General features: G+C 47.0%; 1 protein-coding gene across 2 annotated transcripts in view; it reads left to right on the top strand.

The window, feature by feature from the left end:
- Nucleotides 1-12098, top strand: part of C8B (complement C8 beta chain) — a 42391-nt gene extending 30293 nt beyond the window's left edge. Inside the window, exons 11-13 of one of the 2 annotated variants that reach the window (XM_059374886.1) lie at nt 6742-6895; nt 9526-9594; nt 11782-12098. In XM_059374886.1, coding sequence (XP_059230869.1) covers nt 6742-6895; nt 9526-9594; nt 11782-11933 — 375 coding nt within the window. In that variant the 3' untranslated portion in view covers nt 11934-12098. The remainder of the gene's footprint in view (nt 1-6741; nt 6896-9525; nt 9595-11781) is intronic. The other variant, XM_059374887.1, reaches the window with a different exon arrangement.
- Nucleotides 12099-14088: the final 1990 nt, after the last annotated feature.

Genomic DNA, 14088 nt, shown 5'->3' with positions numbered 1-14088 from the left:
CTAATCTCGAGGCACACACATTAGAGTGGATAATTCATCTGGATTGGACCAATAACAATACACTGTTCAGCACCAGCTAGAGACCCTTGAGTCCCTCCCACTCAGGCCACCCAAGTTGCTAAAGGAAACTCACCATTGGCTTCTAATTCCAGCCCTCTGAAATTGATAGGGTTTCCATTTCAGCAGAGAGCCACCCTTTCCGTTATTTATTTTAGCTTTCATTCATCCAGCCAACAAATAGTTGTTACGTTCCTGTGATGTGACAGGAGTTAAGACACTGGAGGAGAACACAGGAAGCTATGAGGACAAAGCCTGTGGCACATGCCGAGCTGTAGGACACATCCAGGCACGGCCGTCTGACAGGACAGGGTGGTACCTCATGGTGATCGCTGACATTTCGAGCACCTTCTACATCCATGACGCTCTGCCAGGGGTTTTAGGAGTATTATCTCATCGAATCCTCATGCCTTTGCGGATTGCATATGCTGATTTCCATTTTGTGGTGGATGAAATTCAAGGTCACAGAGGTTGCGTCTGTGGCTGCTGGAAAGCCTCTGTGAGGTCTGGACCCGAGACTTTGACTTCTTCCCTCCCCTCCAGATTTTGCTGTGGGTTTGGTGAATAGCAATGAATGATCCCAACCACCTGTTGCCCACATAGGAGCAGTTTTGCAGCCTTAAACTAAGAAGATGTTTGCTCGAACAAGACTGTCATACACCTCAGTGGTTGTGAGTCCTTGCCTATGGGAGCTTCTGCACAGGGTCCACGTTCCATCCTCGGCCAAGCTTTTCTTGCTGTTGTCTGTACAGTCACTGGTTGTCTGGCATCCACCACACCCCTGCCCCACGTCACTCCCAGAGGTTTAGTCTTGCTGCCAAGGAGAGGTGATGAGGGACTGGAGCTCCTGACAGGAAGCTCTGTAGTTCCCAACCCTGGCAGCTTCCCACAGTGTTTTTACTTGTATGTCAAATGTACAGTTTCTGCAGAACAAGAAGTCTGCCATTCAGATCCTCTGCTTGGCTATGTGCTCAGTAGTGACACTTAGGGTATAGCCGCTAACAAGCACCTAGGAGGATAAAGTCAGCCAAAGGTTGTAGGCAGCTCAAGAGAAATCTGGGATTGGCGAGGTTGTGGTGACATTGCGTGGTATCACAGATGGGCGTGGGAGTGAACAGAGTTCAAGAGAAAAGTAAATCCCTGGCCTTTACATGTCACTTATAGTTGACTTGCATCTTTTCCCTAAAACTGAGAATTAATGGAGTTTTCTTTGGTTATCCACCTAAATAAGTTGGGTGTGTCAGTCTGGGCATTGGGAACATCAGGTGCCAAGCATGTGATGTGATTATGGGACTGTGGGGGGAGGGGAGAGAGAGAGGGAAGGAGGAAGAGAGGTAGGGCGGGTCAGCATGCTAAACACCTGAGGCAGACTGGTACGTTACCCTCAGAGGTGCCGCGCTCTACCGAAGGCTAGTGGCTTCCCAGTCTGCGTGTGATACAGGGAAAAGTATCATAGCCACTATCAGTGTAGTGCTGGGAAGGGCTGTGTGGGCGGCCAAAGAGAAAGATGAAAGACTCAGAGATGTGTTCAAGAGCTGGAGAGGAGAGATGACTGGAGGCTCTTAAAACCTTCCTTTGTAAGTCCCGGACCTGAATTAGAAATGTACGATCTGGGCATCTCACTCTTGCACACACTCTTCCTGTCAGGAGAAAACTGCAGATGCCTTCACATTATCCCCCCATAATTCTCTGCGGAGTCAACTCACCAGGTGGAGCAGCGATTACTTTCCAGGACAGCAGAGGCCACTAGGTCAGCAATTCCTAGACACCAGCATGTTGGCTGGGGCTTACAGCCATAAACCGTGCTTGAAAGATCAAGACCCGAAACATGATTCCTGTAGGAGCTGGGTGGACGGGGAAGAAGAACACGGAAGAGCCCATTCCCACTGTTTACTGGTAAAAATCCATCCTCAGAGAAATGGCTCTTTGCTCAAAGGACTAAAAAAAAAAAAAAAAAAAAATAGCAGTGATACATAAAGAGAGTCCCAAACACCAAAGGTTGAAATTACGTTCAAGACGTAGAAGAAGAGCCTCCATCGAAAAGTGGGAAAATAGAAGTCAATTGCCTTTGCTTTGTGTTTATAAGAAGATTTAAGAAAATGAACTAAGGAAGTCAAAAAAAGGAAGCTGAGCTATTGAGCCCTCATCAGCTGAGAAAGGTAGTGGCTGACTGTAGGAAGCCCCAGGCACAGTGGCAGATGAAAGCCTACATTAGAAACTGTAAAGAACAAATGGAGTCATTGATGTGGAACGCACTGTAAAAATGTTCTTATGCAGAAGCAGAAGACCAAGAGATGAAAGCAATGACGTAAGAGAAATATTATAGAAGGAGAGTACAGAGGGAGACGCCAAAAGCCCAAGGACTTCTTCCTGAGAAAGCAGCATGATAAGAAAGTGAAGGGTTGACAGATTGGGCAAGTGAAGAGGCAGGACGTCCAGTTAAATATGAATTTCAGACAAATAATAGGTAACTTTTTACTAAAACCATCCCCCAAATATTTCACAGGACATCCTTGTACTATACACATATTTGTTGTTTATCTAATATTCAAATTTAGCTGGACATTTTTTATTTGACTGGCAACCCTAGTCACCTACTCTACCATCCATGTACATTTCTATCAGTAGTCAGGGTGGCTGAGTTGCGGTCTAAGGTCCAATGGCTGGTGGAGAAGCCATTGTACAGAACTCGGGCATTGCCCAGGGTAGAAGGAAATGATATAGTGAGTGATGCTCATGTAGAGGTCAGGAAGGACTTGGTTATGCTGCAGTAAAAATGAGAAGTCCCAAATCTTAGTGGCTTAGTACATCAAAACTTTATTTCTCAATCACACAACATGTCCAACGCATATTAAAGAGGAGGTTATTGGCAGTGCTCCTCAGCCCCCAGGTGATGGAGGCTTAATGTGGTCATGTGCTCCCAAGATCACCGCAGCGGTGCTAAGGAAGGGGAAATGTCATCTCACTCTGTCCTAAAAGCTTCACCCAGGAAAAGACCCTTCCTCTGCTTACTCGCCACTACTTGCAAACCTGCCCTTCAGGAGGTCAGGGGATCTCAGCCCTACTAGGTACCCAGAAAGAAAACCAGCTCATCATTAGCTGGTAACCAGTGATAATCACACCTTTCTAATGGGGTGATTATCTAAAGCAACGTACTCAAAGATTCTAGAAAGACAAATGATTCTGACTGAGAGAAGGTTTAAAATACAGAGGTTGTGGTCACCTTGCCTGGTAAGAAAATGTCACACTTGGGCTGCTAGATCTCACCCCCAAAATAAATTGTGAATTTCAAATAGGGAAACCATGAGTATAAGTAAATGACAGCTAACACACCAAAAAAAAAAAAAAAAAAAAAAAAAAAAATTGCCGCAAGTGAAATTCTTAATGTACAAGGAGTGATACAATTTGTAAGAAAGACACATCTCAAAAGAAATAGACAACTTTCAGAACTATGATGGTGAATATATAGGCAAAATGTTTCACTTTTCTAGGAATAAAAAATGAAAATCAAACTAACAACATGTTTTACCCATCAAATTGACAATGATTAAAAATCTATAATACTCGATGTCACTGAGAGTGATGAGATGGACACTTTTATAAAATGAGTTGAGAATAGAAGTTGATATAAGAGTTTAGGCGAAGAATGTAACCATCTATAGCCAAAACATTAGAAATGTTTATAGCTTTTGATCCAAAACCTCAAATGCAATGATCAACTAAAGGCATCATTTTAAAAGTTGGCAAAGATGTATATATAAAAAGATACCTTCTTTTATGTTATTTGTAGTAGCAAAAGAAAAGAAGAAAAAGGAAACAAAAACCTAGTAACAAGAGAAGAGATGAATACCTGGTAGTTCATCTGTACAACAGGGTTCTAAGCGGTCCTAAAAAAAAAAAAATCATTTTATCAAAGAATATTGAATGGCATGGGAAAATGCTCATAACAGGATATTAAGTGAGGTAAGTGGAAAACACAGCAGCCCTTCTCTTATGCCACCAACCTGTTATAAATACCTGCCCATTTATCCAAAAATATACACTGACAGGACACAACCCACAATGCTAACAGTTCGAATCCTTTTCTGCCACTTACTGACGTGTGACTCTGGTCTATCTGTTTAACTTTGCTGTGCCTCAGCCTTTTCCTCTGTAAAATGGGGAAGGCAACCTTCCTCATGGGATTGTGGTAAAGACTAAGTTAGATCATGTATGTATTTAGTTAAGCACCTAATAACTGCTGCCAGTATAATAATTAAGTGTTATCATTAAGAATGGTGATCACCTGGGGCTCCTGGGTGGCTCAGTCAGTTAAGCATCTGACTCTTGATTTTGGCTCAGGTCATGATCTCAGAGCCATGAGATCCAGCCCTGCATCGGGCTCTGTGCTGGGCATGGAGTCTGCTTGAGGATTCTCTCCCTCCCTCTCCCCCTTGCCCTCCCCACTCACCCTCTCTTTCTCTCTATCAATCAATAAAATAAAGAAGGAGAAGAATGGTGATTACCAGGGTCTATTACAGGGAACCATGTGAAATTTAATAAATTTTGAGCACCGTCCCTTTGCTACAATATGATAAATAAAATTTTCACAAGGGCAAGTGTGCTTAGGACCCAATGATCAATATGAAGAGGGAAGACTGTGTATTGGGGGGAGAAATAAGGGAGAAAGAAGGAAAGAGAGAGGAAGAAGAGAAGAAAAGAGAGAGAAAGAAAGATGGGCGGGGGTAGGGCCATCAAATGAAAGAAGGGACAATACTCCCTACTACGGTAGAACAAAAAGGGAGGTGTGGAATCCAGGGGTCGCTGCTGCATCCCAAGGCAAACCGTGGTCTGCAAACTTTGGAGAACACCAGCACAGAAACAGGAAATAGGAATAATGAAGCCATTTTTATCAATAATGATCATGAACTAGTAAGAAAAACAAAAGCTTTGGTTCAGATTCCTGGCTGTGACGTTGTTCAAGTCACTTAGCCTCATCTGAAAGCAGCGCTAACCATTGCTACCTCGTGAGGACGGAGTCAGATCACGTCAACCCCCAGCCCCAGCTGCTGGTGCGCAGTACACGTCGGAGGTTTATTCCGGCTCTGCCTCTGACTTGCTCTCTCTCCTGGAGCCAATCTCAGTGCTCATAGGAGAATGCCTGGGGGGTTAAAGGCAGCCTTTCAGGCAGTGAATGCAGATTGTCGCAGGAGCTCACACTGGTGAACAGCAAACTCCCCACTCCCCACCCCCAGCCCTCCCCAACGTGTGGCCAGCAGGCTGGACTGTTTCGCAAACCGCCTCTGGATCAATTCATTGACCACAAAACGGTGAGACAATGGGACCACCAAGGGGCCTTGCTTTGCCCACTGGAGCGAAGGTCAGCATCAGATGCATTAAGAAATGGAAGCAATTTTCTTCCCACTGGAGGCTTCTATTAGGCATGATTGCCTGCATTTAGACAGACCCTAAACTCTCCAGTGCAGGATTAGGGCAGGATCACAAACGAAATCTGGAGAGGAACCTGGCCCTGGAGCTGAAACTAGGGGCAAGAGGTTCCAAAACATTTTTAACTACTCCTTTGCACTTTGCCTCAGACTTTTCCTAGCCCATCAGCACCACCACACTGGTCTGTGGCTTCCACTTGTGAAAACACTGCCATGTCCGCAGGAGACCAGCAGTGCTCTCTTTTCATCTAGGTCCCTGCTGTCCACCCCCTCTCGTCCTGGCCAGCTGCTGTTGCCCTGGTGAGGCCTCCCATCCCCCATTCATTGGCCCATCCACTTTTTTTTTTTTTTTTAAAGATTTTATTTATTTACTTGAGAGAGAGAGAGCACACGGGAGCCCAATGTGGGACTCGATCCCAGGACCCTGGGTTCATGACCTGAGCCAAAGGCAGACACTTAACCAATTGAGCCACCCAGGTGCCTCTCCCACCCACTTTTATTAGCTGTTCTCACAACCCTTGGGGCTGGACCCCAGAGATACAGAGCTGAGAGTATAGAGCCCTGATTTTCAGCAGCTTATCTTCTAATTCAAGAAGGAAAAAGGGAGATTTCAACTCATTAAAAAAAATGAATGACTGCAAAGGAGCAAAGAAATAGAATGTGTATCAGTTGAACAGGGGGTTGTATGCTGAGCACTTCATGATGGGAAGGTTTTCTGTGAACTTTGGAGCTCAGGGAAAGGCTTCATAATGGTGGCTCTTGCACAACCTGAATGATTTTGCCAGTTTTGTTAGAGGAGGCGATGTTGGGACAAAGCTATAATAGTTTCAAAGAGTGTCTTGAAAAATCACCTCCTCTTCCCCACCAAAGACAGATTAACTGCCTGCTCCTCCCCCCACATTCCAAGTTTGCACAAGCCCTGTAATTGCTGTGCTGTAAGCACCGGTTACTATGTATCTCTCTCTCTCTCTCTCTCTCTCTCTCTCTCTCGGGATTCCTGTGGATTTCATCTTACTCATTACTTACATTTAATGCTTGGCACTTGGGAGGTATTCGGTAAGAGTTGACCTGAACTTGAGTTTATTGGTGGATATGTGGTGGGATGGGGCATCCATCTACACACTGGGGCATCCGTCCAGTGCCAGATGAATCCAGGCATCTCCAGGCACCAACTCCTTGCTCATTCCTGTGGAACCTTGCTTCTGCCTTCTATCTGATGAACGTTTTCTGTTGAAACGCCTGCCTTTCTGCTCCCCAGACAGAGCCTCTGTATGAATTGGTGACGGCCACAGACTTTGCCTTCTCCAACACAATAAAGCAGAACATGAAGCAGGCTCTGGAAGAGTTCCAGAAGGAAGTCAGCCCTTGCCACTGTGCTCCCTGCCAAGGGAATGGATTCCCTGTCCTGAAAGGTACCATTTCCCCGCAGCTGGCGTCCCTGTGGACGACATCATCTGGAGGGGTCTGTGCCAGGGCCAGAACATATCATCAAATCAGCATACCCTCCAGGGTATCTCAAGAAGAGTTCTAGGTCAATCCCTAGTCCTCTTCAGAGGCCCCAAGGACTGTCATAAAGCCCTCTTCATTTTCTCAGAGGGAAAAAAAATAGCCCCCCAGACATTTAGAGCCTCTTAAAACCGAGCTTCTCCACTCTGATCAGGCATTAGAACTCCCTGAGACCTGCAGAGCTACTGACGTTCAGGCCCCCACGTGGATCATATGAGTCTCGAGAAGGCCCTTCGTTAGGATGGGTAAGACTTCTCCAGGTAGTTCTAATCTGCAGCCAGGCTAGGACTCGCACCTGCCCAAGTCCCCACCTCCCCGGAGCACAGTGAGGTGAGATAGGACCCAGGGGCCCCCTGGGCTCAGGTGCAGTTCCTAGGTGGAGAGCACAATGTCCCTCTAAGGCAGTCTCAGCCCGGGCTGCAGGGGAGAATCCTGGGCCTCAACCTGGAACACTTAAAGTGAATCACTGGGATTGGCCTTTGAAAAAGCCCGCCAGATGATTGCCCTGTGGAGTCGGGGCCGAGAAGATGATCTACAGCTGAATTCGCTAGCCCACAGGATCCATGACTTCATGAGCTTACAAACAAGTGGGAGGGCTAGAGCTGAGCAAAGAGTTACCCTGAAGTGTACCGAGCATTAGAACAAGGGTCAGTCTATCTCCCAAGAAGTCAAAATAGGCAGCTAAGTCGTGCTCCTCTGGCCACCTGAATACCTAAGTTCTAGCAGCATAAAACTGAAGGACCAGGCTGAGAAGGTGCCATCTGGAACGAAGGGGAGGGGATGGACTTGGGGCAATTCTCTGGGCCAAAGAAGAGGCCCTGGGCTCTGCACGTCCTGACCTACACATGGTGAGGAGATTGGGGATGGAGGGAGTGACAGCAAGGATGGGTCTCTTGAACTTGATCCCTAACTTTTGAAAGGGTCCATAGACAAAAGGACGAGACGGATACAAAGCGGAAGTTAAGCAGGGCTTTATTTCGCGCCAAGCATCGAGAATCAAACTGACCGACCAGGGCCGTCTCTTGCAAAGAGGCGACCCTCCCAGTCTCACAGACTAACTTTGAGTAAAGGCCATGTGGTTGAGCCTGGCCACACACAGGTGGCCAATTGAATTACAATTCACCCCATGATAGTCATTTAATTCAGCCTATGATCTTGGCTGGAATCGGTGCCTTTGTAGGGCGCCGGATAGGCGGGGCTCACACTCCTTGGCAGGTAATCCGTGCGCTTTCCCTTGATTGGACGTTTCCACCTGGCCTGGCTCATCCTTGGCAGGTAGGGAGGTAATACGTGCGCTTTTACTGATTGGACATTTCCACCTGGCCAGACACGTCCTTGTATGTGGGCTCCCTTATCAGGGGCTGGTCAGTCATATTTCACCAGTTCTGTTTCTAAGCGCTTTTCTCTTGGGGGGAAGGGAAAGGTTCAATCTAAGTTTATTGCATAAACAACAAAATGGCTCGCTCTGGCTAAGTAGGGCCTTACACGTTAAGGATCATATCTGGGGCCACTGCCATGGGCAGAGCAAATTTGCAGTTGGCTGAGGCGGGGGATCTAATGCACCTGTGGTGATGGCTGAGGAAAAATCCAGTCCAGCAGGAAGCCAAAATAAGGTATACAGAGCAAGTGGGTACAGCAGAACCCCACCCAGCGGGGGAGCCGCCTGGAGTTAGGACAGAGCCAACTCAACAAAGGGGACACAGGAGAAGACTCACTCCCAACAGATTGAGGAGTATGTGTCTAGCTTCTTGGACAGGGTGGATGGAAGCAAGGCAGAGATAGTGAGAGCCTAAGGTTGGGAAGTTCTGCCATCAGAATGGGGACCCCCCCAAGTGGGGGAGTGGTCAGCAAGAAGTGGGGTCAGCCCATCAGCTCAAGGTCTTGATCTAGAATTGCTGAAATCCCCATGCCTTTGTGTGAACCCAGAAATTGGAACCCACCTGAAGATGTGCACTGGTGTGAGGGAGACTATGAAGCCAGAGACTGGGGTGCTTCTGGGCCTGATTTAAGGTGATCCTATAAAGGGATTCTGTGGGACCCAGATGAGAGTAACTCCCAGGTGACAAGTTACAGGTTAGCATACGGAATAACTTCCAAAGGATCAGAATTGGCCAAAGTTAGGATGAGATTTCTAAGGACAGTGAGTTCCCCATCACTAGGAGTGTTCAAGCAGAAGCTGGACAATTAAATGCATGGGGGCGAAATTGAGCACCAATGACCAATGGCCCCAGTGACCTGTAATGTAGCTTCTAGCACTGGAAACTTACAAGGCTGGGTCAAATGTCGGCTCAGAGTAATTTTCCTCAGGAATGCTGTGTGAATCCTCATGATGGTAATAAATACCTTTCGTGAGCAAAGGGCCCTTAAGGAAGGAGTAGGTATTCTTGGCCCTGAACCTTTTTCTCTGAAACCATTCAACTAAATGTTTCTCCTATTTTAATCTAATGGCAGTGTCACCACTGTAATGAGGAGGGCTGAACTCGGGAGTTCTGTTTCACATGGTGTGAGTCACGTTCTCTCTGCATTGTCTTTCCAGAATCACGCTGTGAGTGCATCTGTCCTATTGGAGTCCATGGCACAGCCTGCGAGGTCACCCATGAGAAAGGTAAGCAATCTTTGAGAATTGGTCAAAAAAGGGAAATCTGGGGAATTCCAGGGCATAATTCAAAAGGGCATAAAGAGCACTGGGGATGTCAGGTTGGGAGCTGGGTACTATGAAATTTCCATCCTGGCTCCTGATTTTATAATTCATTATTTTCACACCTAAAAGTGCTTTGTGTCATAGGACTATCAATGCATGGAATTTGCAGGTTATTTCTTTGAATCATTCTGGAATGCTTACCTTCCTTTTTTTTTTTTTTTTTTTAAACTGAACTCCTATTCAGCCCTCAAAATCCAGCACAGATGCCCCTTTTTGTAGAAGTTCTAACTCTCCACCTCTGAGTAAAATTAGTTAATTCCTCCCATGCACTCCTTAGCACTTTAAACATATGCCTATTATAGCTCTTAGCATATTATATTTTGCATTGTGTCTGTCTGCCTCCCTTCTGTGTGTAAGCAGAGATCATGTTCCATTTATCTCTGTGTCCCTGTGGCCCAGCATAGTTGCTGCTCAGCAGTAGGGGCTGAATTAACAAACAAAAGACTAGGCTATCATTAAGATCCTTTCCAGCTCTCAAATTCTTTGGCCAGTTTATTATCTGAGTTCTCTACATGCTCGCAGCCCTGACTACTCCTTCCCTTCCCTTCCTTTTCTTTTTGGTGATACCATTAAAAAAGGAAACGATGCATCCAGTAAAAACAATGTACTACTATGTATTGGGCACCTTGCTGAGTGCTCAGACTCAGTGTGGGTTCAAGTTTCATATCTGTCATTCAGTAACTGTGACCTTGAGCAACTTATGTGACTACTTGGTGCCTCAGTTTCCTTATCTGTAAAACGGGGATGATGGAATTAACTACCTACTAGAGCTGTCTTGGGTTTCACCTGCAACCTCTAAAAAGCCCTTGGGAGGAGGCCTAACACATTGTAAGGGCAAAATAACTGTTGGTTAGTTTGTTTCAGAGCAAAATGAATCATGTCACTTCGTATTTGACATACATTAGATCCTCTGGTCCTCACCATAACATCACAAAGTAGGTACTATCAATATCCCCATTTTACAGATGAAGAAACTGAGGTGCTTTGTCGGTCACTAATGAACTTGCCCAGTGGTCACACGGTAAGAGCAAGACCACAGGTTCAGGTCCAGTGTGCCTGCCACAGCCTTTGCTCTTGACTCCTGCCTGCACTATTCTCCCCAGTGAAATGCGAGGATTGTTCTAACCCACCCCACCCCCTGCCACCACATTGCAAACGGGCCCCACACAGGGCTATGCCCCCAGCAGGTAGTGCACAACCACAGGATTTCTCCTGGTTGGAGGAGACCCTGGACACCTCCTACTGGAATCTTCTCGTTTTATGAGTGGGCAGGCCCAGAAGTACTAAGCAATGCATGGGGAAGGATAACTGCCCATCAGAGACTCCGACAGACGCCTGATATATTGTGGTGGAGAGAATCAGTCACTTGTCAGTGTCATCAACAACCAAAAAAATCCTCAAGGGGAAGGCAAATATCGGGAAGGGGAGAGTGCCGTGTCTGTTATTACTTCATATGACACACGATACTCGCCGATCACAGAGCTCCTAGTTTATACATTGACAAGAAGCAAACCACCCAGCATCCTGTCACTAAGAAGTGACTAAGCTGAGAGCCAGTCATGCAACAGACGTTTACCAAGGCCTCCTATGTGCCAGCTTAGTTGTGAGGGTTCAGTGGTGAGCAAATCAGGTAAAGAGCCCACCGTCATCGAGACTGCTGTTCAGCAAGAAAAGACCTACATCATTTGAATTGTCCCAGAAACACATTTAAAGTTTTGTTTAAACAAAACAAATGTGTTTTGTTGTAACTGCTATAAAATGGCCGGCGAGAGCTTAAAATATGAAGAATTGGTGGGGAGTTAGAGGTCAGGGCAGTTTCCCTGCAGAAACAACCCTCTACCTGAGATCTGAAGGCCTAATGCGATTGACCAGATGAATAGAGGAGGAAAGAGTATTCTGGACCAGGGAAACAACATCTGCAAAGGCCCTGTGGCAGAAGGGAGTGTGGCAAGTACCATGGTGTGCAAGAAAGACAGCTCACTGAAGGGAGGATTTGAGAGCTGACTCCCAAAGCCTTTTGGCTTCTACCCCTCCATAGGGCACCAGGTCTAACAAGGGCTAATCAGTGTTCACTGACCTTCTTTCTTCTAGATGTCCCCATTGATGGGAGGTGGAATTGCTGGTCAGACTGGTCTCCATGTTCTGGAGGACATAAAACAAGACAAAGGCAGTGCAACAATCCACCTCCTCAAAATGGAGGCAACCCCTGTGTGGGCCATGCTTCAGAAACACTTAAATGTTAACGAAGAAGTGCTTCTTCCTACCGTGGGCGGCCCCCTGTGAGAGCTCTGAGCCCTTAGGAACTCAGGCCCAGTTACCTCCTACCCACTCCTACTGGGGGCCAGCCCAAGGGTAGAGGGCGGTGCCATTCAGGGGGATTAAAATAAAAATGTTATTTGCAAGATGTACATGGATTGAACTAAGAGTGAGTTAACCATGAACTACAGGTTCCTTAAAGGCGTAAGAATCTCGGTCATGCGCCCTTTGCTCATCTGTCTACCTTTGTTCCACTCACGTGCACTTACCAGCTAGGAACCGTGTTAGGAGCTGTTCCCATGGAAGTCCTTCCGTCTAGAACAACTGGCATAGAGTAGGTGACCAGTAATGAATCAGTGACTAGATATGAAGTTGTTCCTCCCTTAAGGACTCCCTGGACTCATGCGGTGACAATGGCGGTGAATATGTATTGAATGAGGACAACGTCCACAATGGGGCTCAGTGTGTTCATTCAATCCAGCCTCATGATGACCGTACAAGGCCAATGCATATCAGGCCCATCCAACAGCCTCGGGAGCTGGGGTTTAGAGCAGTTACGTGGCTAGTCCGGGGCTGCGCAGTTAGGAAGTGATGAGCTGGGCTGCAGACTGGGTGCTTGGGCTCCAGAGAGTTAGACTTTTACTGTCGTGTTGTCTTCCCCTCAGTAGTTGGGCATTTACTGACGAAGAATTTTTTAGGAACTAAAATGTAGAAGAATGTTGGTTGTGTATGTGTGGTCTTGACAGCCTCTACCACTGCATCCTGAGGACAATGGATCCTGGTTCCTCCACTCCCTTGGAGGCTGAGCAAAGGAAAGATGAGGTTATGCATGTCAGAAGCAGGAGTTGTGGAGCAGAGCGGAATGACTGTGACATGAGTAGGTGCCCAGAGAAGGTCCTGAGCTGGAGAAAAGAGCAAGGGAAATTAATCACTGAATGAGAGACAGAAGGAGGGAAGGAGGAAGTGGGGAGGGAAGGAGGAAGGAGGAAAGGAAGGTGTAGTAGCTGGAAGAGGAAACATACCAAGGTGAAGTTCAACTTGATGGCTCCAGGCCAATGTGCAATACATACCTTCCCCTACCTCTGTACGTTGTTCCACTTTGTTCCCTCCTGCTTTTGTCCACATCCCATCTGGGGGAGGGGGCTGCTTGAGGAGGGAGAAAAAGAGGGCACCTAGTTGATCTTTGGTTACCAAAATCCAAAATGTTTTGATTTTTTAGATTGAGTTGAGTGATCCTTCAGACTTTAGGGCTCTCATTCATCCCATCACCTCGAAACAGCCCATCGGATTTTGTTTGCTCTTGGATGCTCCCCATCTGGTTGCAGAACTTCATGTGAATTTGTTGAAATCAAACTGAGGGTGGGGGAGGGGAGAAGTGGTTGAAGGTGAACCGGTTTTGTTCATTTTCAACCAATGTGTTCTCTGCCGCATCAACGGCGTCCGTTTGCCTCTGGGCTAGGTGCTGGGGCCTGAGCCCTTCACACGTCCACCACGCCATGGCATGGGTCACCGCCACCTGCCAGTGTGGCCCGCCCAGCCATCTGGGATGGAGTCAACAGAACCACCCTGGGAAGGAGCCGGTTCAGACGGCTGGGGGTTGGGGCGGCAAACACGCTGGTTCTCGGGCTGCCCTCGAGGGTCCCCATGGCCCTCCCGCTGAGCCGCGGGGCCAGGGGGCCCTTGTTTGCTCTGATATTATTGCTTTGCCGTCTGCTGTTATTTCAACAGGCTAATCCAATAATGTTTTATCTCTTTCATTATACCGAAGCCGTATAATTTTCTTGAGTTATCATCTATCTTCTTTTAAGGTTCCCCAGAGACGGGGAAGAGTGGTTCTGTCTTGGGTTGATGGGAGGCTCCCAGGAAGCCTGCACGGGCACGTCGAAGCCAGCTCCGCCAAATTAAATTCCGAATCTCAATCACAGCCACCGCTTCTAATGGGAAATTTAAGTTGATTATGGAGATGACAGCCCAGGTTCACGTTTATTGCATTTAGCAGAAATTGTTTATCCTATTAAATACGGTCTTGAAGGAGAAACAATTGAGTTTCGGAGCCCCGGTGAATACCCAGGTGAGGCCCAGGTACTGCTAAACTGTGTAATAATTATATTCTTATTTGTGGGCTGAACTTCCCCTCGTGGC

The sequence above is a fragment of the Mustela nigripes genome, chromosome 14 (genome assembly GCF_022355385.1).
Source record: "Mustela nigripes isolate SB6536 chromosome 14, MUSNIG.SB6536, whole genome shotgun sequence".
Classification (NCBI taxonomy): domain Eukaryota; kingdom Metazoa; phylum Chordata; class Mammalia; order Carnivora; family Mustelidae; genus Mustela; species Mustela nigripes.
The sequence above is the reverse complement of the archived record's forward strand: the minus strand, read 5'-3'. Positions and strand labels throughout refer to the sequence as shown.